The 23,191-nt window shown below is 42.8% G+C and overlaps 1 protein-coding gene across 1 annotated transcript in view; it reads left to right on the top strand.

Moving 5' to 3' along the window:
- The first annotated feature begins 355 nt into the window (after positions 1–355).
- Positions 356–23,191, top strand: part of fhod3b (formin homology 2 domain containing 3b) — a 73,008-nt gene continuing 50,172 nt past the window's right edge. Inside the window, exons 1-3 of the mRNA XM_068755838.1 lie at positions 356–520; positions 6,502–6,608; positions 12,401–12,465. Of these exons, the coding sequence (XP_068611939.1) occupies positions 356–520; positions 6,502–6,608; positions 12,401–12,465 (337 nt within the window). The remainder of the gene's footprint in view (positions 521–6,501; positions 6,609–12,400; positions 12,466–23,191) is intronic.

Genomic DNA, 23,191 nt, shown 5'->3' on the forward strand with positions numbered 1-23,191 from the left:
GGAGGGAGCCCAATCAGCCCATCGCTCTCCCAGCCCAGGCGGCAAGTGTTGCAGTCCCGTCTGCAGTTGCCTCTGCGTCTCTCGCGTCCGCGATGCCCTTGGATGCCGCTGCCCGGCTTATGCCAACACCGCTCTGACGAACCGTATCTCTGGAAAAAGTTACCCCGGATTTTTGCACCTCTTTGCCGATGTGACCCCCTCCCGCCCGCAACAGAGACCGGAGCTGCGAATGAAGGAGGTCCAGGGATAACAGAGGCTGCAGGACTGAGGGGTTGCTGCCTGTCTGTCAGAGGTTGCGGCGTCGCATCCACTGGTTTCATGCTCTAAAAAAAAAATCGCATTGCATGGATATATCATGGCCACGTTTGTATGCAGGGTACAGTTCTTAGATGATACTGATCCATTTAACAGCACCAACTTCCCAGAGCCCACCAGACCTCCTTCGTACACTTTCAGTGAAGATATTCCCCTGATCAATCAAATTGCTGGAGTCCACAGGCTGCTGAGAGCTCCACATAAGGTATGCACGATGCTTTTTTTTCATGTGATGGTTTACTCAAGTTAATTTAAATGAGAACACAGTTAATTAATGATTGACTTGAAGATGTTGATGGGGGGGCGCTTTGTTGGTCTGCGATGCTGATGGAGCTTCAGAGTGCGTTCAAACAGATTCTGCAGATTATATTGGAGATGAGAAAGCACCCAGGATGTGTTCATGTTCAGCCACAATGAAACCGGCTTTTCTTACCGTCTTATCAGCTTGAATGATGAAATATTAAGAATTCCATAAAGTTTTTTGTGGAAGTTATTTTGTGCAAAAAAAAAAAAAAAAAAAAGAATCAGAAGAAATTAAGGCAACTATTGGTTACTTAATACAACGTATTATTAATTGTTTGTGCCCCAACTTTCAGATGGTTTTGTCTAGTTTTTATGATAAGGGATGTTTTTAAATAAAAGCGGAGACTTCATTGAGTTTGTGACATCATGAATGGCAGTGGGTCAGCTTTAAGATTACTGAGGATACCTTCTCTCCTATTGCCACTACACAGCCCTGATTACAAGCAGCACAGTAGGTTGGCTCAAATTCCCATTTAGACTGTTGTTGAGGAACAGAAGGTAAATCCCTACCCAGATTGCCCTGGATCTAGGGATTTCATTTTGTAACCATCTGAGCTCAACCCAACTTCTAGGTATCCAAAACATTGCTCCAACATTTTATCGCGTGACATCTTACCGTTTTGGTCCATTTTGTTATTCCCATGGGGTTTATAGGTTTCGTGCATGTTGCCGTACCTTTGCCTTGTTGGATTTGGTCAGCTGCTATCATGTCAGCTCTCCTTTATTTTTAACTGCTTGAGGAGGTGAAACAAAATGTTTTCGTTGGCCCGAACTAAATCCACAACTGCACAGCCATTTTTAAACATTTCCAAATAATTTATAATGGATGATCCGCCCAATAAAAGTAAGCCAGCGACAAATCATCTGAACACGGAGCCCATTTTATAATTTTCTCTGATGGTTCTTTCTGTTTTCTGACTTTGTGCATCCCATCACATTTTCAGAAGGTCTCACCTACTGACCTTTATATTCAAAAGAAGCTGAGGAGCAGCAGCGTCTGAGGGCTGGTCTTTTATTGAGCATTCATCTCAGTCTGGTTGGGGAAGTTAATTAAATCTTTCTTCATATTGTCAGATCCATTGTTCTCTGACTTGTTTGAATGGAGCTGGTAAAATGAGCCATGGAAGTCTCAGGATGTTGCAGATCACAACAAGCTTGCCTCTCATTTTGCAGCCCTCTCACTCTGACCAGTGGGATGGGATGTGGGATGTTTGAGAGTGGAGGCAGAATCAAAAACACAAAGAGCTGATGCACTTTGCACTGTTCTCAGTTTAAAGCCAGGCCAGTTGCACTGCACACTCCACAGGAAGAGAGGACCAGCGGTAGGTTATGAGACACTGGCCACACTGGTGGTTAGCAGTGAGTTGAAGGTGCCGTCAGGTGGATGACAAGACTGTCACCACATTTGCACATTTCTCTGATTAACCCCTCAAATATTTGAAGAAGCGGTGTGTGTGACCCTGCAACCACCTTGCACAAGAAGCCTGTTGTCTTTGAGCGCTGTCTATGGTGCCGGTCGATCCGGTATTAGTAGAACTCTGCAAACACACGGTGTTGAGGGAGTCAAAACAGCTCGCACAAAGACGCACATGCTGTCCCTGTCAGTTTCAGTCTGCAGCCTGAAACAGGAGGGGGTGGTCAGCGCATGTGGCGTGTGTGTTGTATACGCTGAGGAGCACGTTTGCTATGCCGATGCAGAGAGCGAAACCTCAGTAAAGAGTTTTGTGAGGTTTAAACATCAAAAGCCATTATGGCTGGAGCTTATGTTTTATAGCAACAAGGATTCAAACCCTAAGTGCTTGTTGTGCAGCAGCGACGTCATCGTCAGGACAACCAATAACTTGAAGTTGAGAAAATTGCATACTGTATTGTAAATCTGTCTAGCTGCCACGGGCCAAGGCAGGTAATAGCCCAAATGCACGTCAGGAGAAGGTGAATCCAGAAACTGAGCTTTATTGATCGAAGCCAGGCAGTGAGAGAGAGAGAGAGAGGTGTGGCAGGAGCAGGGAATACGAAGCGTCCGGGCTGATGAGGGATGAGTTGCAGGTGAGCGTAGGAGGCACAGGTGACAGGAATGAGCTGATTGCAGAGGAAGGATCTGGAAGACAGGAGAAGTTAGTGTGTTGGAAAAATTCAGGGCCGCCTCAAGCTGTGACTCTGTCTGCCTTCTCCAAATAGACAAGTCAACGGGATCAATAGATTTAAGCATTGATAGCAGATAGGAATGCAGTATTCAAAAGAATGTGGCTGAATCTTGGAGAATAAACACTCACTTTGGGGATTTACATTTTTGAGCCAGTTGTTTTCCTGCGCCCCCCCCCCCCCCCTAAGAAATTACAGAGTTTCATAATGAGAAGTTATGTTAAATGCAGTAAAGTACAGGTTCCTCCTCCATGCCCGTCAAATCGCCTTTACATTCTTTTGCACATTGTTATGCAGAGCTGAGGTTTTGCTGGTCTCACTCAGAATGGTTGTCTCTGCAGCTTCCGTGGACAGACTCATCCTCTGCGCGCGTGACAGAAATGTGAGATTGCTATTGCGGTTTCTCTTCCATGCATCAAGTCTGTTCTAATGTTTTTTTAAATCACTTGCCTTCGGAGGAAAAAAAACTCCACAAATGCCATCCTCACCTTTATCAAACAAACTTATCTTTTATTGTGGCTTTCCAAAAAAAAATATTGTTTGATTCACTACAGCGCAGAGATTACAGACAAAAATGTCTGAGGCTGGTGAACACAGGGTCAGCAATTGTAACCGACAGTGTTGTTAATATTAGCCTGCGCACAGTATATCTCATTTACTCACTCTACCCTGCGGAATACAAATAAATTTAGAGTGCGATAGCAGCTCTAATTGGAAATTGTATGGTGTCTAATTTTAGTCCTTTCTGCCTTTACTGCCCTGGTCAGTTGACCACAGTATGGTGGTTGAAGGGAGAGGCCAGACCTCAGTGTGTGAGCAGAGTGGTTGACTCTCTGGACTTGGCCATTGCAGGGCCACTGAAGGTTCAAGTCCTGCGTGGGGGGGGCTCATAAAGCCTCTGCCACTGATAATCTGATAACAGTGTTCCTGGATTAACAGCCATTTATGTGCATCAACCAGGCAAGATTATACTATTGCAAATCTCGCAAACAGTAATCCAGCTTCATTATATAAAGTGACGGTAAATTGAAGCCGGCTGTGTTGGAGTGAGGCATCAATGGATGCACAGATAGAGACTTGTTAATGACACTCTCACGTAGTTCAAGTCAACATTCCCGCTTTTCACTCTTGGGCTGCGATTACGAAACCTTGTGTGGGGGGAAATGCATTTCTGGGTCTCACCACTGACTAATTACTGTTTACTGCAAATTCAGCCCAATGTTTTGTCTATTTCAGGTTGTGATATAGAGCATAAAGCTGAAAGAGAACAAACATTTTTTATGGCCTTTTATCCAATTCACAAAATTCCACAGTGCCTGAAGTATCTCTGAAAGAAAAATCAAACATAAAGAGATTAAGGAGTTCCCCAGTTCGTGATGCTTACAAAATATCTTGTATGCTTTTTTGAATATAGAAGCAGCAACAGTGTCTTTTGTCTTTGGAGTAAATATAATTAGAGGGAAATAGGGGCAGAGAATAAGCAGTGATGGAAGAGAACTCCATGTCTAACTGGCATCAGTTGTTTGCTTATGAAGTAAAAGTTCAAGGCACAAAATAAAAGTTATTGAACAATGATAGCATCAGTGTTTAAAGTGGTTTTCCTAAACTTTAATTTATGCTTTTTGTCTACTGCTAAATACAAACTCCCACAGAAATAAAAAAGGTTCCAGGCGATACCATCAACCTGGCACCATTTCTATCTACTCCTATGTCTCCATTATAGACTAGACTAGAGTGACCTCCAGATTACAAGACTCATCATTCATTTGTGATTTATTGCTTGGACGAGATTTTGTTCCCTCGACAGTTCACACTCTCGATGACAAATGACCTGTATCTAGCTCCAATGTGAATATGTCTGTCACTGCAGGCATGCACTTTTCCAGGGATATGACCAAATGTAAGTAGGTCAACATCAAAGTCATGAACAAGTCACTACATTTATTTGCAAACATTTAGCACAGCGGAGCAGATTTTGTCATTTGGGCATCAGGGAGACGTTAAACTATTCCCTGCTTTGGTTCAGTATCACACAGTGTACGCTCAGCCACTGGTCAGCGTATATGATTACCGGTAAGCACGACTTCTCCTTCATGCTTCATTGCATGTTACTGTCACACCCATTACTTTTAAGGCATGTCAGTCCACAGGCATTAAAATAGCAAGCTCTGGCATTTTTATTTTTATTTTTTACAGCCCCTCTCCTGTAATCTGGAGAAGCATTTTCTTCCTTCCGGTGTCTATATTGTATATTGTTTTATAATATGTCATATTATATATATGTGTGTGTGTAGCATCTTTACCACATTGACCTCTGCTCCATCTCATGCATCCTCTCAAAGTGAAGACGTTCACCTCATCATCGCTTTAATCATAGTATTTCCGATCGTAATGTGTCGTCTGCACAGAATGCAGACACGATGGTGGCAGAGAGAAAGTCAAAGAGAGAGTTGCATTTGTCCTGAGCAACCACATTGGTTTCCTCTCAGACATGACACAGGCTTTCAGTGCTGTCGCACGGCCATACACACACACACACACACACAGCGGAGTGGCTGAGCAGATCAAACGCCATCAGAGCATAATGTCTTTCCAAGCCTTGTTCCTTCACATTCAATTCATTTAATGTCATATGGGAGAGGGAATTTAACAACATCTGAACTAGTCTGATTAAGAAAACATGTCTAGGCTACATACAAGTTTGTGAAATGTCTGGCAACCCCTCAATGGGGGTAAACCTGGCATTTAAACTGATCATGGTGTTGCTGTAATGTCATCATGTCTTAGTCCTACTGACAAGATGAGGCAAATGTACTGACTTGTGCAGATTCCTGTGTATTAGTGGACGGCACAGCGTGTCGTTAACAATCCCGATGGTTGATCCTGAGGGCTGACTCCCTCTCAAACGCTTGTGTTTGCCCTACTGTAATGGAGTTAGTCTTCCTCTCATCTGCTTCACCACTGGAGCCACGTTCCTGCGGGGCTGACAAGGCTCTGAATATAAATGGGTTAATATCTACAATTTGGAGGTCACTCAGAGAAGCGAACAGACACTTCCATTCCTCATCTGCCTGACCGCAGTCGGCCCGATGACAGCCATCCCAGACCAGATGAATCATCTTGTGTGATGATAGTTTATCAGACGGAGAGAGCAGCAAGATAAGAAGCCAGAGACCGGCAAAGTGTTCTGAAATGTGCGTGCCTTCCCTTTGACCCTGCCCTGCTCCTCGTTGCAGGACGCTGATAGGAGGTGATGGAGTAGCTTTCTGTGGGTCACCGTGGACAAGACATTTACCTTTCACACAAGTGATGTGGATGTTGCAAATTATGATTTAAGTCTGTCCATGGCGTTATAAAAATATGTGTGTCAAACACAAACATTCAACATAATCATTCTCTTGTTTTAAAGCGGCAGTGGTTCAAGCTTTTCAGAGCCATCTCGCCATTTCTTTAAATGAACAGCATGACTCACAGCTTTGGAAAGGTTGCCTTGTTTTGATATCATTCAAGTTCATGTTTGAAATGAGCCTCAAGATCAGCCTGTTTTTGCCTTATTAAGCCCATGTTTGGGTTCTGATTGGATCAGATTGGAACAGGATTTGGCAGAGCAGGCCTTTGGCTCTCGTTGGTGACCGCAAATATCTCACATACTTTTTTTGTTGTTTTTTTTACATGTGAAATCTTAAAGGTACGATCTTAAAAGACAAGGCAAATTAACATCTCTGTGTCCCCCCCGTTCAGCCTGATGACTGTGCCCTACAGCTGTCCCACAATGGCGGCTACCTGGACTTGGAGTCCACACTGGCGGAGCAGAGAGATGAGCTGGAGGGATTTCAAGAGGAAAGAGGGTAAGATAACAATCTCACCCGTCTCTGTCTCTCTCATTCTTCGCTGCTCCTTCAGCATCACTTCCATAGCAAACAACTGCTCATACACAGTGTGCCAATATGAAAACCATTCTGCATCGCTGCACTAAAGCAAAAACGAAATGAAGCTCATTCATGTGCTGCCATAAAACGTTGCTCATATAGTCTTTGAACTTCAAAAGGTGCAGCTCGGACTTACGCCAGAGCGGCTCAGATTGAAAACACAAGAGCGACTGGGCACTGATTTTCTGGTTGATCATGTTACGTTTCTTGAAGGTGTCCATGTTGTTGCGCTCAAATTAGCTGTTGGAAAAAACAAAAACATATTTGATCAGAAAATTCCATGGCAAACTGCTCAAAATATTGTTTTGCTTTAGCAGACATCATAGATGCAATGTCATGACTGTTTCTCAAGACAGGCTTAAAAATTCCGATAAGAGATAAGAGAAAAGAGAAAAGAGAGATAGCACCTTTAAATTCTTAGTCGCAGGGATAAGCGTTAATATCCTGCTTGCTTAATTTGATTTCATTGTAGTGAGTCATAATCGTGCTCGTTTCATTTGCAGGATGAACGAGAGAAATAAGCTTTTTTCTGAGCCTGCAAAGCTCCTCTCAGGAGGTGGTTGTATCTGTGGAGGAGCTGAGGGCTTTGCTTCACCAGAGGGAATCTGAGTGTCAGAAGTCGTTCAGCACTTTGGGATTCTCGATGCCCAAAATGAATATCAGTATTTATTTATTTTAACTACGATGACTCCACTGTTAATAAGTTACGAGATATCATAACAATCTCATTGGATCATGACATGTAACCTTTCTAACCGATCAATTTAGTGGAACCTGCTCGTATGGTCTGAAAGTCAGTCCTCGATACATCTGATCAGGTCTGTGGCGGTGCCTCTTTTAACAGATCATATGTCTCAGACTTTCCATGGATCGCCATTCATTTACGTCCCTTAAAATGCCTCCGTCTTGCAGCAGTGATGTCATCTAAACTACACACGAGGTGTAGACATATCTTGTCATTAATCAGCCTCATGCCTATCAAGTACAGCCTCGGTGCTCTTATTAAAAAACGGCCTGGCCATAATTGCATGCCCACCACTATATAACTGTCAACTTGTAGCGCAGCTGCATTGTTTCCCTGAAATACGAAGGTCATTGAGCCTGTCTTAACAGAACTCTTAGACCTGGACGAATTTGTTTTGAAATTGTGTTAGTTTCATTTCTGTTTCATACACAGTGTTTGGCCACTTGCTTTATTGACTCCATATGTTTTTCATGTACTGCGGAGCATGATGACATATCATTCGTCTGCTGCCCACTTCAGATGATCACAAGCCAAAGGTTGGCACCGGAGTTCCTGGTCGACTGGACCACAAACATGTATGAATTTACTTGTCCAACCTGGAATTCATAAGCTTCTTTCTGGCCTGGTGTTTCCATTGGACGTCGAGAGGGCTTGTCTTTTCCCAGTTTGGCTGACATTGCTTGGAGCCCGTGGGTAGGGGGGGGGTCCTGAGGGGTCTAGGGGTGAAGATAGTTCGCCAATTATTTTGGAAAAAGGGCAGTACAGTACTTTTTATGGTGCTGATGTGCCCATCATTGCTTCCCCTACCACTCCGCGCTGTTGTAATAATGATTCTAACTATTATTTCACTACATCTGATGAGGCATTTTGCCATTGCTTGTTTCAATGTATTTCTGTTTTTACTGCATAAGATCTGACAGCATCAGTCGCCAACTGTAAAGCCTTTAATGTACAGAGAACAATTTAAGTGTTTCCCATCTTTCTGCCTGCTTTTTTACAGCTTGATAGCAAAGTTGCACCGCTGCACCGAGGCCAGCTAACACGCAAAGCTGCTTTCATTGTTTTTTTTGCTTGAAGCGCTGCCATTTACATTTGGAAAGAAAGTAGGAGAATATTCCTACGCTGCCTGAGTTCCTGAACGCCCCTAATCATTGGCCATTGAATCCATCTGTAATTGATATTAATAGCAGGTTGCATTCCAGAGGCGGCTGTGTCATACCTAGTGTCTTTACAAACAGAGTTAAGTGTGATCCTCTGACAGAGCATTGCGGAGCCAGAAGATATCCATGTCATGGGAGCTTAAGGGCCGTAATCACTTCCACACCACGTTTGAAGCTCAGCTATAGGAGACTGTGACTCATAAATCCCCTGTCCATCTCGTGTACAGTCTTATTTCAAGTTACAAACTGACCGTATGGCCCATACGTTTCTGCGCTGTGCTGGATAGCAGTCATCGTGTCATTCATCTTCTGTATAGAGCTGTGATAGATTGATTGACCCCATGCACATAATTTCCTGTATTTGTAACACTGAGCCCAGACGAAGTAAAGTTAATGTATTTAGAATCAGATGGCCAAACAAGTGCATACAGACATTTACAGCCGCTTGAGTGTTTTTTTGTGGATTGAAGAGAGCAGGTAGTGTTCCAGGAAGCTCGGGTCCGATGCTGTGAGACAGTGTATTATATGAGGAAATGTGTCGGAAGTCGGATGCTGCATTTGTTTGCTCAGGAAATGTGTCCCTGAGGACGTGACGTTGGTTTATAAAAGCTAAGATCAGATTTGGCAAAGGCAGAGACATTTTCTTTTCACAATTGATCACTGGATCTTATAAAGCACGTCAAAAAAGCCAGCAACTTAGAGCTGAATGTGCTTCTCTGGCTTTTACTGAGTGCCCTTGATGCGTTTGACAAGCAGTTAGAAGTCACGCATTTTAAAATCCAACAGAATCCAAGTGCTATTTGCTCCGTTATCCTTGGCTAGTGAGAGTTTCTCATCACATCTCTCTTCTCTCTCAGGACAGCTCCACTTTCATTATTTCCTGAGCCACTTGGACATCAGCTTGTAGATACTCATGAGCACGCAACATTTCCTTTCGAGGAGACAGAGAAGAGAAAGAGAGGATTTGTCACAGGATACGGCTCAAACTTCAAGGAGGGAAATAACATGCCGGTTGTTCCTTCTGTGTTTGGAAAGCAGTCTATGGCTATTATTAGCAGAATAGAAAAGGGCATCTTGGGGTTTATGCAGTGTGGATGTGGTCTCCTTGTGGAGACACAGGGGGGGTGGGGGGTGCTCATCAGGCAGCGCTGAGTCAGTAAGACCTCCGTGGGGGCCTTCTGGTCTGGCATTAATTGGTCCTCCAAGACAAGCGATGGCTTTTCTGTATTCCAAGAATGCATGCTCACTTTCCTGTGGGCAAACAGTTTGTGCTGTTTCATAAACAGTGCCAGTAATGCTCACGTAGATAAAGCCAGAGAGCGCGGCACTGGCAGGTCTCCACCGGTCCGGTTGCTGCTGCTTGGTTTTTAGGATTTAGGCCGAGCTTTATGGGGGTGCTGAACAACGGGGGAGAGACGGGAGACAAATAGGGAGGGAAATAATACGGGGATATCTAATTGGCAAATGTAGCTTTCACGTTTCAGTGGCTGCATTCCTTTTGTACCATTTGAGAGGCGAATTATTAGATTTATGCTGCTTAGTAAAAGATTTACAACACACTCTCTTTCAGCTACAGAGTGTATGAAAGGGCCATATGTTTCCATTCAGGCTTCCATCCAAACTCTTTTTGAAAAATAACCTGAATGTCGAGCGTAAGTAAGAAATAATTGATTCGGTGAAGGTTGAGTTCATTCGTTCGAGGGAGATTATTAGAAATAGTCCCGGTCATTCAGTGGTAGCACCAAAGAATCTCAGCATCGTGATGTTACAGATGATGAATCAGATTTAATCCGAGCTTGGCTTTAGTTGATTTCAAAGCACCACCAACGGGGGGGGGGGGGGGTAGGCGAACACTTGGCCAAAAGAGGATGACAAAATTCAGTAAGTATTATATCCCAAAATGTAGCCAGTGTGTTCTTTGAACGACATTCTTTATGGTCATGATTACTTGTGCAATGTTGCCATCCTTCCTTTATAGGCCTGTAGCCCTGTCTGTGGCATTGTTTAATTTTCAGGTTTAATTGGTAAAGGCCGGGTGGTGGAGGGGGGGGGTCTGGAAACCTCAATTCTTATGTAGTGCTCCATTATTTAATTTGATAATGAGCATGCTGGGCCTGTGTAGCCTCAGGTCTTAGTTTAGCACAGGGACATCATTGCAGCCAGGCAGAGAGAAAGCAGAGATTCGTGACAAAACAGCTCCGGTTACCCGTTTACCGCAAAAGCATAGCAGAAGATGAAGTTCCTGCTATCCGTCTCATCTCAGCAGCTCAGGTCCATGCTGACAGCCGGTGCTGCTGTGTCACCTCGGCTTGTTGCTGGATATTCTACTTGATAAGTGCAGTGAGCATACGCAGACTTCCCCTGTCATGTAATCTGGCTGTGGGCATGTGGGTGCAGACTCCCTCTGTCTGGTCAGGGCAGGGTTGATGTGTGGAGCGGCTAACAGCAGTGCTGCTCGCTGCTTTGACGACAAGGCTGCATTATGGTCTTTGCTTTTTCCCTCTCTGTCAGACCCGCTGCTGCCTGATTGTCACTAACAGCATTACGTTGCTGTTGCGCTGCCTGTCCGGACAATCCCACAGTCTTTTGTGCAGACCGCATAAAAGCCCATTTTTAAGAAGGCTGAATTAGGGGTGGGGGATTGGGGGGGTTGAGTAAATTAACCTGCTGTGCTCTTGTCTACAGTTTTGTCTGCTGGTTTTTATGTCTATTCAGTGAGCTAAATTAAAGGCAGAGTTTGTGGAGTCCATCACTTAAATTTGAAACATGTGCTTTTGCGGTCAGATTTATTATATAATCACGATAAAGCAGCAACTGATTCTTCATTGTTTCCTAATATGCTGATAGGACTGATTACACGTTGGATCCAAACACAGTTTGTTTTCATTATCTCTGGCAGAAAACACTTCAGGACGATGCTGACAGTCATCTAGTTTTCATCATCAGCTGTAAGCTAAACATTTAACATATATTCAATACATATATTTCATTCATACCACAGATATCCAGAATTGTCCACAATGTATTACGTAAACATCAATGAGCTGTGCCATCGAAGCTTCACTGCACTACTGACATACAGTAGATATGCACCAATGGGTCACAGCTGATAGTATTTTATTATTTTAGTCTCGTAACTATTCACAGTTATTGAGTCTTATAGGATTTACATCTGGAATAGTGACAGCTAACTTTGTAACTAAAATTATCAGTAAGGGTTTTGTTTGAATTTGAGGAAGATAACACAAAATAATGGCTCACATCACGTTTCCTACTCTTTATCTAAACGTAGGATTCTAAGTAGTCAGGTTACTCTTTGTGTGACCACAAACTACGCGTCTCTCACGTTCCAATTTTTTACGACTGAATAGAACTGCGATGCATTGTTGTTGCCTTTGTATCGGCTCGTCATTCAGACATTGTAAGCAGTTGACAGGATGGTGACAGGGTCTTTGGCATATCTCCATTAACACGGGGGCGGGGTCGACCCCTGGCCTGCTCCCATCCCTCAGGTTTTACCTGTAGAGACCTCCTCATTCTGTTCCATGACCTGTTGCTTTTTGTGTTGAAATAGGAAATACTGAACAGTTTGTCAGGCTGAATGGTTTCAATTACTGGGGGGGGGGGATTTAGCTGGGAATTCATTATGCAGCGTGTCAGTACTTGCTTCGGAGTCAGACATTCTGCAGCTTTATCTTGATACAGTTGTGCATGCCACACACACACACAATAACACGCATAATCTAATCATATCTGTCTTAATGCAACATTTCTCATTCTCGCTGTTTGTCTGTTTGTCTTCACAGGAGAGGCAAGAAACACGGCATTATTCTCCGGACACAGCTGTCCGTCAGAGTTCACGCCTGCATCGGTGCGTAAAAAAAAACTCGTCATGTCATTTTGTGTCTTCTGTTTTTATGACACCCACCTTGTCTTTCTCACTCCACATCACCGGTGAAGTATGTGCTTAAATCGCTCCTATTACTAATAAAACATATTTTGAGGTCTTTGTTGAACATGCACATGCAGTTCTGGGAAACAGCCTAGACTCTCAATTTGGCTGAGAATTAATAGCATTTTTAAAAGCGCTGGCAAAGAGCGCAGACTGAGAGCATTTTATGTTTTTGGAGTTGCTGTGTTCTGTCACTTCGTTTTATTGGACCTCCTGGAGAGTTTGAGTAATGTGAGGGAACCAGCAGAGAGGGAGCTGAGTGAAAACATATGCAAACATACACAATCACAATGCGCTTATCAGAAGGTTTTTTGATTGCACTCGGGAAGCTAATTGCCTAAGCATTTACTTAAGCATAGATGTTTCCTGAAATTCATGATTCAAGCTCCTGCATCTATTAATGCACATTCATTATTTTGGTGCTACCTGTAATGATGTAATGAATACGGGTGGGATTTGCTTGCCGTTAGCAAATAGCACTGCGCTTTTCGGTAGCATAACATGGAGCAGCACACATTCCCACAAAAAGACACATGGAGCCTCCCAGACAAGCTTCAAGTATAAAAATAACTCGCTGCCTGGAAAAGCCATTAGGCTGTAAAATTGTCAGAAGTTGGTGATTTCTTTTTTCTTTCTCTCTTGCAGTCAAAGTGAACCAAAGGCTCAGGCATTTTACATTTGGATAAAGTTACATTGATCTGAGAACTATCACCGCTACTCGTCTCCTGTTATTCATTCTTCCCGCTGATGCATGAAATTGAATGCAAACATTTGGAGACTCCAGTGGACCTTTGACTGAGACTTCAGTCATGACACCTCATTAAACTAATGGTGACACAATAGAAAATGTTATTTCCTGTTCTCAATAAAGTCTAGTTCGCACAAGATATTTTTTTTTTTTTTTTTTTACTAAATCAGAAAACTTAGCACATATATTTTCAAATATTTCCACACCCTATTGATCATGTTGTGAGACTGTTTAGCCATAGAATAAAGACCTTTCCAGTCACATACTTGTGATTATTCGGCTGACTTGTCAACACACTACACTGGAGTGGCTTTACCTTATTCTCCTCCTGCTGCTGCTTGGCTGAGCTTAGTGGAACCTGGGGAGTGGCAGACAGACCTGCCGCTCCTCTAACTGGATGATGACCCTCTTTCTCTCTAAGTTGACAGCCACCTGTTGCCCTTCTCCAGTCTCTGACAGTAACTCCGCACGTGGCAACCTGATTGATTTCCTCTCGGCGAGGTGGCCACTGTTACTGTAACTTATCCAGACATTGGAGCCTAATTTTATCTGACTGGAGGGCTTAGCTTGTAGCTCCATGACTGTAGAATTACTCTAATGTGTTTTCCTGCTCCACACAAGCGATAATTTGTTAGTCTTCTAGTTACAAATGGTATGGTATTCTTAAGGTTGCGTACTTGTTCTGTATTAAGGGATTGTGTATTCCCCTGCTGTCAGTGTATGAAGGCCATGCATCATCGAAGACTAGCCATCTTATTGCCAGTATATATATATATATATTTGCATGCTGTTTTGTTACTCCATAATGACGGATATTATGCAAAGAAAAAAATAGGTGAACTATTAACTTATGATTTTTCTGAATTTCTGGAAATTCAGGAATAGGTATAAATCTTTTGTATAAGCCTGCCCTGCTTGATTTCTTTTTGGTTGCTGTGTTATCTTTAGAATATTCGTTTTCCATTCAAGGATTACTTTAGCGCTAAGAGTATCCATATTCTGTGCAAAACCCTTTGCTTTTATTTTATGCTTTAATAGAATAGCATATCCTTGTTTTCTGTTTCATGGGTTTCACCCAACTTACTAATCACAGAGTGAGCTCTCATTTCGAGAGTGTGAGCATGTGTCTTAGACCACAGCAACACTTAATCCCAGCTCCCCGACTTGTAGTCATTAGCTCCCATGAACATATGGTTCCTCGTGGACCAGGAGGAAATAAGTGCATCAGCATTGGCGAAGGAAGTAAAGCACATTTAATCAGTCCACCTCTGACACAGTGACTTTTTATACTCATGCAGTGAAGCAGTCCAGGCCATTGTGTACCAAACGTGCCCAACAGGCACACACCCGGGTTTACGTCTGGCCGTTCTGGATGCAGCCTCATTAGCTCAGGCTCTTTTGTAACCACGGACCATTATGAAAAATGAAACCTTATGATTCACTTTAACAAGGTGTACAGATGGCACCCTAATCCAGAGGGGCCAGCAGCATGCGGCGTCCAGGAGCTCAAAGGACAAACCTTAAATGATGTGTTTGGGAATAGATTGCTCTTGTAGCCATCGTATCTGCCCCTTGGATCTTTGTCTGTACGTGTTTTATCTTTCTTATTACTCCTAATCATGTCTTTGGACACATGAAAACACATCCATTTTAGAATGGATGTGTTTTAGTAATGAGATAATAATGAGTGGTGATGAGTTGAACTTTCTTAAAGGCCTTTTTTTACATCACAACCGCCTACGATTTAGAAAGTAAACTCAACTCATCCTCTGCGTGTTAGCGTTTGGCCACAGCTTGCTTCAATTGTTGGGTTGTTTTTGTTGTCGGTGGACTAGATGTGGCATCGAGGGCCTGATTAAAGCAGTACTTATTTTAGTGTCGTCTACGAGTACAGCAGTTCCTCTTATTATGTGTCATTTTCTTTCTGAGAGCAGCCATGATGTGATGGTATGGAGAGTCTAAGCACAGGAAGAGAGACAGTAAGACTTTTGTGTGGGATGCAGAATGTTAAAATGGGAATACCAAGTTAATAACATATATTTTGGAAACATCATGACCTCTTACTATGTCCATATTGTGTCACACACAAAAAGAAACATATTTCATCGAATATGAATAGCGCAAAACTAAATTCCATTTTTTAAAAGTTATATCAATGTAAGCACATGTTTTAACTTAACCGTATTTGACATGGCCACACCCTGCAGCATTGTTATTGTGCATACTGCACTCGCATTGTGATCCGAAATGATGTATTTTTGCAGCCATCAAACACATCACATACTAGTGGGTTATACGAGTCTGCAGCTGAGGAGTGACGTCTGGGATCAGCGGTGACACATTCTAACTGGATTATCTGTCTTGTGTTTTACAATCTCTCATGATCCAGACTGAGTGCATGATTTATTGATGCCAATGTTGACTGGAATGTCTTTCTTCACACCATAATTGTGTCAAAATGGTAGTTTTGAGAATCAGGTTGAGAGATGAATAGTCAGTGGTTGTTTGGATGGGAGACGAGGAGCAGCAAATTGTCTTTGATTGTCCTGTTCTTGGAAGAGGAGTTCCTGGCGACAATATAGCTGCAAGATCACCTGTGGGTTATGGCCTTGCTCCCACTCAGTGTTTGTTGTTTCCTGATGCTGAGATCTGCTCTAAGCTATCTGGAGTTTGGTTTGATAAAAGAAGATGATCCAGATCCAGTATGTGTTCTATTGAAGGGAACCATAGTGCTTTAGCTTACATTTTAAACAATTCTGTGCTTCGTGGCAGCAGTTCAGGAAAGACCGTGTACTGTTCTGGTATGGCAGTGCCTCAGTGCCAAAGCAAGGTCCATAAAGACATGGTTTAGTGAGTTTAGTGTGGAAGAATCGGACTGGCTTGCACAGAGCTCTGACCTCAGCATAATTCAACACCTTTGGGATGATCAGGAATGGAGATTGAAAGTCACGTGTTGATGGATGCTCGAATTCTCAGAGACACACTCAAGCGCTTGTATAAATCCTTCCCAGAAGAGTGATACACCAAATACTTTGACCCTGAAGCAGGTTTGACATGGGCAACGTTCTCTTTGAATTATTTTTCTTTTCTTTTTAGAAATCTCTCCCTTTACTGTTTGTATGACTTCGGGGAACTTTTTGCAATAGTACACATCCATGCATCACATGTTTAAATGAAGGAGCCATCTGGTTCCAGTTGTAAGGCCCCTCAAAGGGTGCTACAAGAGAGCGGGAGGTTACAGAAAACTAAGGTCATTCTCATTTTTGAGTTTCACTACTTTGGGTCCCCTCTGTTCTCCTCCCAGTCACTTCTGACAGCTAACCTGTCAGAAAATTAGATGTGTGGTACAAGGTCTTCGTGTTGCATTCATCCGATAGTGATATGTGAGTCAGACTGTCCAGATGTGGGCGCCATGTGAAGCAGGTGACTCTGAGGGTGAGAGTGGAACAGAAGAACTGACCGGACAGGTGTGTAACCATGGCAGCAACATTTAACGGATGTCTGTGGAGCATTATTGGTTTTATATTTACGTAAAGGCCGGTGATGGTTAGAACTGACCTTTAATGACTCTGCACAGCCAGTGTTTGTTTTCTGTTTGTATCCTTCATGGATGGAGGGCAAGAAGACATCGAAAACACATGCATGGCTTTTCGTAAATGCCAACCCAGTTTAGTCGATTGATTGATTGAATTGATAGATGTTTTGATTAATGGATTGATCTTTAAAATGATGATAATGGTGAAAAATTACAGTTTTGTAAAATTTTCTAAAACCCAAAGGTCCAGCCGTCCATTCATCCATTCTTGTGGAGTACCTACAGCAGAAGGTGCCCAGAGGGCATCCCAATAAGATGACGAGTTACCTCGACTGGCTTTTATCCTTGGGCTTGACTACAGTCATCTTAGGTAAAAGCTGAGGTAATTTCTCATCTAAGGTCCCTGAAATTTCAGTTCCTGTCACATAAAGCAAAGACTAGGAGCAAAGCCTCACATGTCGGAACTTTGGAATTATCAGTATGCTTTAGCTCTAAACCAGATATCAGTTGTCATTGTTTATGTGATTTCACATTTTGAGTAAATACTGCTAAAGTCCTGGGCTTATTTAATATAGGTTGTCTTCCAACAAATGTAATTCCTATTTTGTTTTCTTCGGACTTCTTATACCAGTATACTTATATTCACATGCACATACTCCACCACTGCCATGTCGGGGCTTGTGAGAGCTTAATTCATTAAGTCGTATTTGACTTTGTGGTTGTGGTCATAGGATATGGGCAGAGGAAGAATTTAAGTGCCAGTGTTGACCAGAGAAAATCCCTGACCTAAAACTTAGTACCCTGCTGGCCTTCGGCCAAACCATTGTGTGTCATAAAATTCCATCTCACATACTCCCTTGCACATCATGCTGGCGAAGAAAAGAAAAGCTTCTCCTTCAGCTTTAATGTCAATGTCTTTGTACAGAAATATCCTCCCCTCCTTTATCAGTCAGAATATTTTGAGAAATCCTTCAGAGAATCCCAAACAGCTCATATTTCCTCTACTTTTCATTGCGGAAGCTGTCAGTCATCTCGTAGTCTGTGACACAAGCATTGTTATTTCATCTCTCACCTTGGATGAAGCCGTGTTGCCACAGCTGGCTCGCTTTGAATCATTTAGCAGCACTGTTTTACTTTGAAGGTGGATTTATTCGATTTTTGTCAGATTCATGTGTGGAGATTGATTTAGTCTCAAAGCTGTGAAAATAAAGATTGACATGACCTGTTAAGGTCTTAGTTTAGAAGAATGGCATTTTTGTCTGACGTCCAAATTGGACACGGGATCTTTTACTTATACGTATTACTCTTAAAAGAAGACTTGGATCTTGGGCGAGTGACAGGTACAATATACTGTATATGTAATAATATATGAGAGACCTACATGTTTTTATATCCACATTTACGTCCCTCGTCTTCCACAGCTAAATGTTTAGTTCTCATCCTGTCCCTGCTCTGTTTCCTTCTTATTTTACTAAACCAAAAACAGTGAAAGTTTCCCCCACATTCTGCCCTGACATCTTCCTCACTCTGACTATAATCAGGAATCTTGAGATCTTACTTCCTGTTTCATCAGGAAACCAGTAAATGTTATGTTTGGTGATTAATGATGTCCCATTTTGAATCCCTCCATGGTTGAACTATGTAAAGCACTGCAGCGAACACCTGTGGCTTTCCATGCTTCACATTGCATCGTGGTTAGTGCTTGTTGGCCAATAGAAACATCAGGCATGCTCAGGTCGACACTTCTGGCTCAGCTAGAAGGTTTGTGGCATTCGGCGGTGAGGTGCTAATGATTTTCCATCTGCTCCTATTCTAGTTGTCAACAGTGTAACCGCTTGTAAAGAAAGGCATTCCATCATGCACACCTGTGGGATGATTTTGGATATTGATAACCGCGTTATCGATACAAGCAGAGCTGTTATTTCTAGAGCTGACGTAGCTGCAGTCCAGTGCAGAGGCAGGATACGTAATATTTATAGTGGTGGACCTTTAATGAAAGATCAAATCTTTTTTTTACTGCTGACCTTACAATTCACATCACATGACACACAGGGAGGGATTTAGGGGGGAAAAGCTGTGATGATATTTACAACATCCTTTGATGCTGATGTAACAATTTGAAGTTACGAGATTCAAATACGTCTATAGTGTGGCATTGAATTGCTTATTCCAGCAGACATATTCAAAATAGATTTGAATCCTCAACTGAGGGTGAAGTTATTTGATCATCTCTCCTACATTCCAGATCTTGTGGGCTGATTGCCGCTTGAGGGGGAACTCCTCCTATAACTCACCCATAGCTCTGAATGGGAACAGCTCAAGAGAAGTTCAGACGACCTTTGTTATGTCCTTGAAAGCAGAGGAAAAGGAAAAAACAAAAAACAGAACAGGCTCCTTTGCCGTTTTAAAGTGGGCTAAGAGTCTACTTAGGCTACTTGCGAGAGGATGCACTTCTCGCGCAGCTGCAGGACACTCATGTAAAGCATCCGAACATGTCCAAGGAGCGAACATCGATTGAACGAAAAGAAGTCTGTGAGCGGCGAGTTCATGAATTCAACAATAAAGTGTCAGATTTGGGGGAATTGCATTTGAATAAACAGCTCACCCAGTCTTCGTTCGTGGTGAGAGTGAAAGAAAACATTGTCTGCGTTTGCTTAGTCTGAGCTATAAAGAGGAGCGAAAATGCCTGTCGGTGGAAACCAAAGGGATGTGTCCTGAAGCTGTGAGGAAGGCGAGCCATGTTTATGTTATTGTTGTGGTTAAAGCTGTGTGAAGTTAAGTCTCATCTTTCAGTGACTCTATCACATGTTGTTGTGATCCATTCAGATCTATTCACATGTGTTGTGTGGTGGTTTTCTCTGCGGTCGCTTAAGGATCATTGAACACACAAAGGGCGAACATGTTTTGCTTAGACTTCTTGTTTATAAGATTAAAGCAGGCATATAAGCCTTTAATCTCTGCGTTTAGAAATGTAAAAAAAAATTGAAACTCTCTCAGCGCCTGGACCTCAAAATTCAATGACATCAGGGGCCTCCCTCCCTCTGTGATGGATGCCTTTGTGTTGGTTGGTGAAGCTCAACACAAAGCTGAGACAGGCTGAATGGGAGTTCATTCAGAATTTGCTGTTCACACACACACACACACACAGAGAGAGAGAGAGATTGTGTGAATGTGAAACTTAAAAAGAAACAAAAAAAAATATCAAACTCATTCCCAGCTGCACCAGATGCCTCAAATCATTCATTATCATTGTCTCATTAACCTGCATTAGCACAAAGCTTTAGCACGGTGATCAAAGCGACAGTGACATATGGACGAGTAACAAGAACGGCATTGCAAGCTAATTTAAAACAGAAGAACTGGGTGCAGGGCCAGTGAAATCAAGAGAAGCTTTGTTTGAATTTGTTTGGCCAGTAAATGAAATAATGTGTGCATGTGTGTCATTGTGGCCCGGATATTGGTCTCAGGGACCGTTTTAGTTCTGTTCCTGCAGCCCATGATGGCAAGAAGAGCTGGCATGAAGGAAGGAATATGATTTGCTCTGCTCCTCATTTCTGTAGAAACATTGGAGTGTTTAAACTGTTGCTCAACAATTGATATGCAAAAAAGTAGCCTTTGGATTTTGTATTTATGGAAGCACAATGACATATTAAAGCAGCCTCTTAGTTATCCATCCTTACGATCGGAATGTGAACATAAGAATCCTTAGACTCCTCACAGGACAAGCCGAAGGTACAGTAGTAGTAGTAGTAGTAGTAGTAGTAGTAGTGGTGTTTTAGGTTACCACACTGTCATGGGTGACACCAGACTCTTCTTCTTCTGTGGAAGTGAGGGAATGGTGTCATTATTGAGACTGAGAGGAAAAACTAAAGCTTGTTTCAAATAGCCATTGTGCCTGTTTTTATCACTTTAGTTAAGGATTGTTGGACACGCCTAAGGTTCCATCTCTCGTAGCAGTAGCTTGGGTTTCAAAGTGTTTTGCTTTGTACCCATGTGATATTTTCTATTAAATTTCACATGAGACTGATCCATGATCAAACGGGTTTGCAATTTAAAGGCAGTTTCGAGATAGATATGCATATGTTTTCATTGTAATATCGATGCTTTGACGTTTTCTTGATGCATGTTTATCAGCAAAAGAAACATAAAAGGGACGTATCCTTTTTCAGCTCCTTAATGGGACTGTCATACATGAGGGACTTGCCACATTGTCCTGGTTTCCTTGACAGGCTTTGGGTAGATCTCCTACTTCTGACAACAGAGAGCTGGGGTCAACTGGGGTTAACCACGTCTAACCTTCTGAGCCAGCTGGTGATCCTCACTGCACAGCTCGCCAGGATTATCCCACACCCTCCTAGTCTTACCCACACAAATATAAAGGGGCATAGAGGTCATTTCTGTCTCTTTCCACACACACACACACACTATCCCCTTCTCACTGCATATGTCATGTTGGAGGATGCTGATTCTGTAAATGCTGTAGATGAAAGTGCTGGCTTGCCTCAGGCTGGTGTGACCTCTCTTGCTTTGCCTATAGGAGCTGGCTGCACCTATTTTATGTTTGGGTTGTCACTTGAGGTCGGCACGCAGGGGTGGGCTGAGTGGCTGGAGCACCACCTCCTGTCGCCATCAAGTGATTTATGGAGAGGAGACACAATTAAAGCTCCTGTAAGCCACGCTGAACGCTAAAGTCATAACATCATTGCGGCCCTCAGCCATCCTCTGCAGTGTTTAAGAGGGTAGAGTCGAAAATAAAATATTTCAAAGTGACTCTTTGGCATGAGTTGTGTTGACTTTCTTCCAAGACATTACCTTTTGGACATATTATAGATACCTACTCACCCCTGAGAGATTATGTTAGGTAATGGTAAAACATTTTTTTTTTGGCACGGAGAAAAAGGAGGTTAAGTGGAATTCAGTCTCATGTATTTCTTCCTGTGGAAAGTTCCCGAATAAGGAGTAATGATATTTCATTCTCAGTCTGGGACATTTCACATATGTCAGGTTTTTATGGCTTAATTTTGCATTAATCTGCTGCCCCATAGTTTTGTGCTAAACCACTTTTCGTGCCCCTTATTTCTAAATCGGGAAAGATGGTTTTAGAGGGAGAGAAAGCGATGCGTAGGAATGTTCTCCTGCTAAGACGTCATGTGGTATATGACTGCACACCCCCGAGCTGGGCTTTCCAGGCCATCTAAGAGGGACAAGGTTTTCCTGAAAGTCTCAATTTACCACTGAATAAAAGAAAAGGGACAATGTATTGTAGACACGCGCGTCTATACATGAGACACAGAGCTACCAGGTAACAGCAGCCATTAGTGAAGAGTTAGGTCGATGGGGAGCTGCACTGATACATGCACGTGATTTATCTATAATTTTATGTTTGATGATGTCCGTATTATTCCTCAGCATTGGAATGACGTTGTTGAGCCAGCTGAGCATCTTGTCTCTGGTTAGTTATCCTCTGAGTGTATTTAAAGAGGATCTCTTTTGGTCCCTGCTTCCCTCATTTAGAGTACCTAACTATAGACCTCAAAAAGCATATCACTCAGTTCAGTGCTATGGATCTTAGCAGTCTTGAGCCAGCTCCTTTTCCTCTGCTCCCCATCAGGCTGGCTGCCTCAGCAGGGCCTCAGTCTGCCCGTGAGTGGAAATCTTTGGCCCATGTTATCTTTGGAAAGTGTCGAGTCCACAGAAACCTAGGAGCATGGAGTCCAGTGTCAGCTAGACATCCTAGGCTCTCTAATAATAAGGAAAGATTGAGACATTGTGTTGCAGATGAGTTTAACAATCGATCAAGTATCAAAGGACTGTGTGTCGGCTAAAGTAAGGTCAAACTTCACCCTGTCTTTTATGGGACAGTTTTGATCAAAAGGACAAAGCCATGTTTTAAATGAAGCGAAATTTAAAAAAAAGTGCATGGCGTGATAGCCTTAGCTGCTCCTAGATTGGACGTTGCTATTTGCTAACACACTTTGTTTTTTTGTGTCACAGACAAGCCGAGGGAATGTGGAACAAAGAGCTCCATATGTGCAGTAGGCTATAGTGTAACCCAAGTCCTGTAGTGAGGAGGGCCTCATCCACTCAATGCAGGAATTCATCTCATTCTGTCTGTCTATATTGCTGTATTTTCCATTCATAATCACGCCCAAAAGTCAACAGGAGGCCTCCTATAGATTAGTGTGCATGTTGTGGTCGGGCATGACAAATTAGCACCCTGCAGAAACACTGACTTTCTATAGATGTTTGTCTCATCAAAACAGCATGACCATTTCCTGACTTGGCAAGCAGAAGGCTCTGGTATAATGAAACATTCATAAGTCTGTCAGGCAGGGACAGTTTGCCATCAGATCTATGGTCTT

This window comes from Brachionichthys hirsutus, chromosome 3 (assembly GCF_040956055.1).
Source record: "Brachionichthys hirsutus isolate HB-005 chromosome 3, CSIRO-AGI_Bhir_v1, whole genome shotgun sequence".
NCBI lineage: Eukaryota > Metazoa > Chordata > Actinopteri > Lophiiformes > Brachionichthyidae > Brachionichthys > Brachionichthys hirsutus.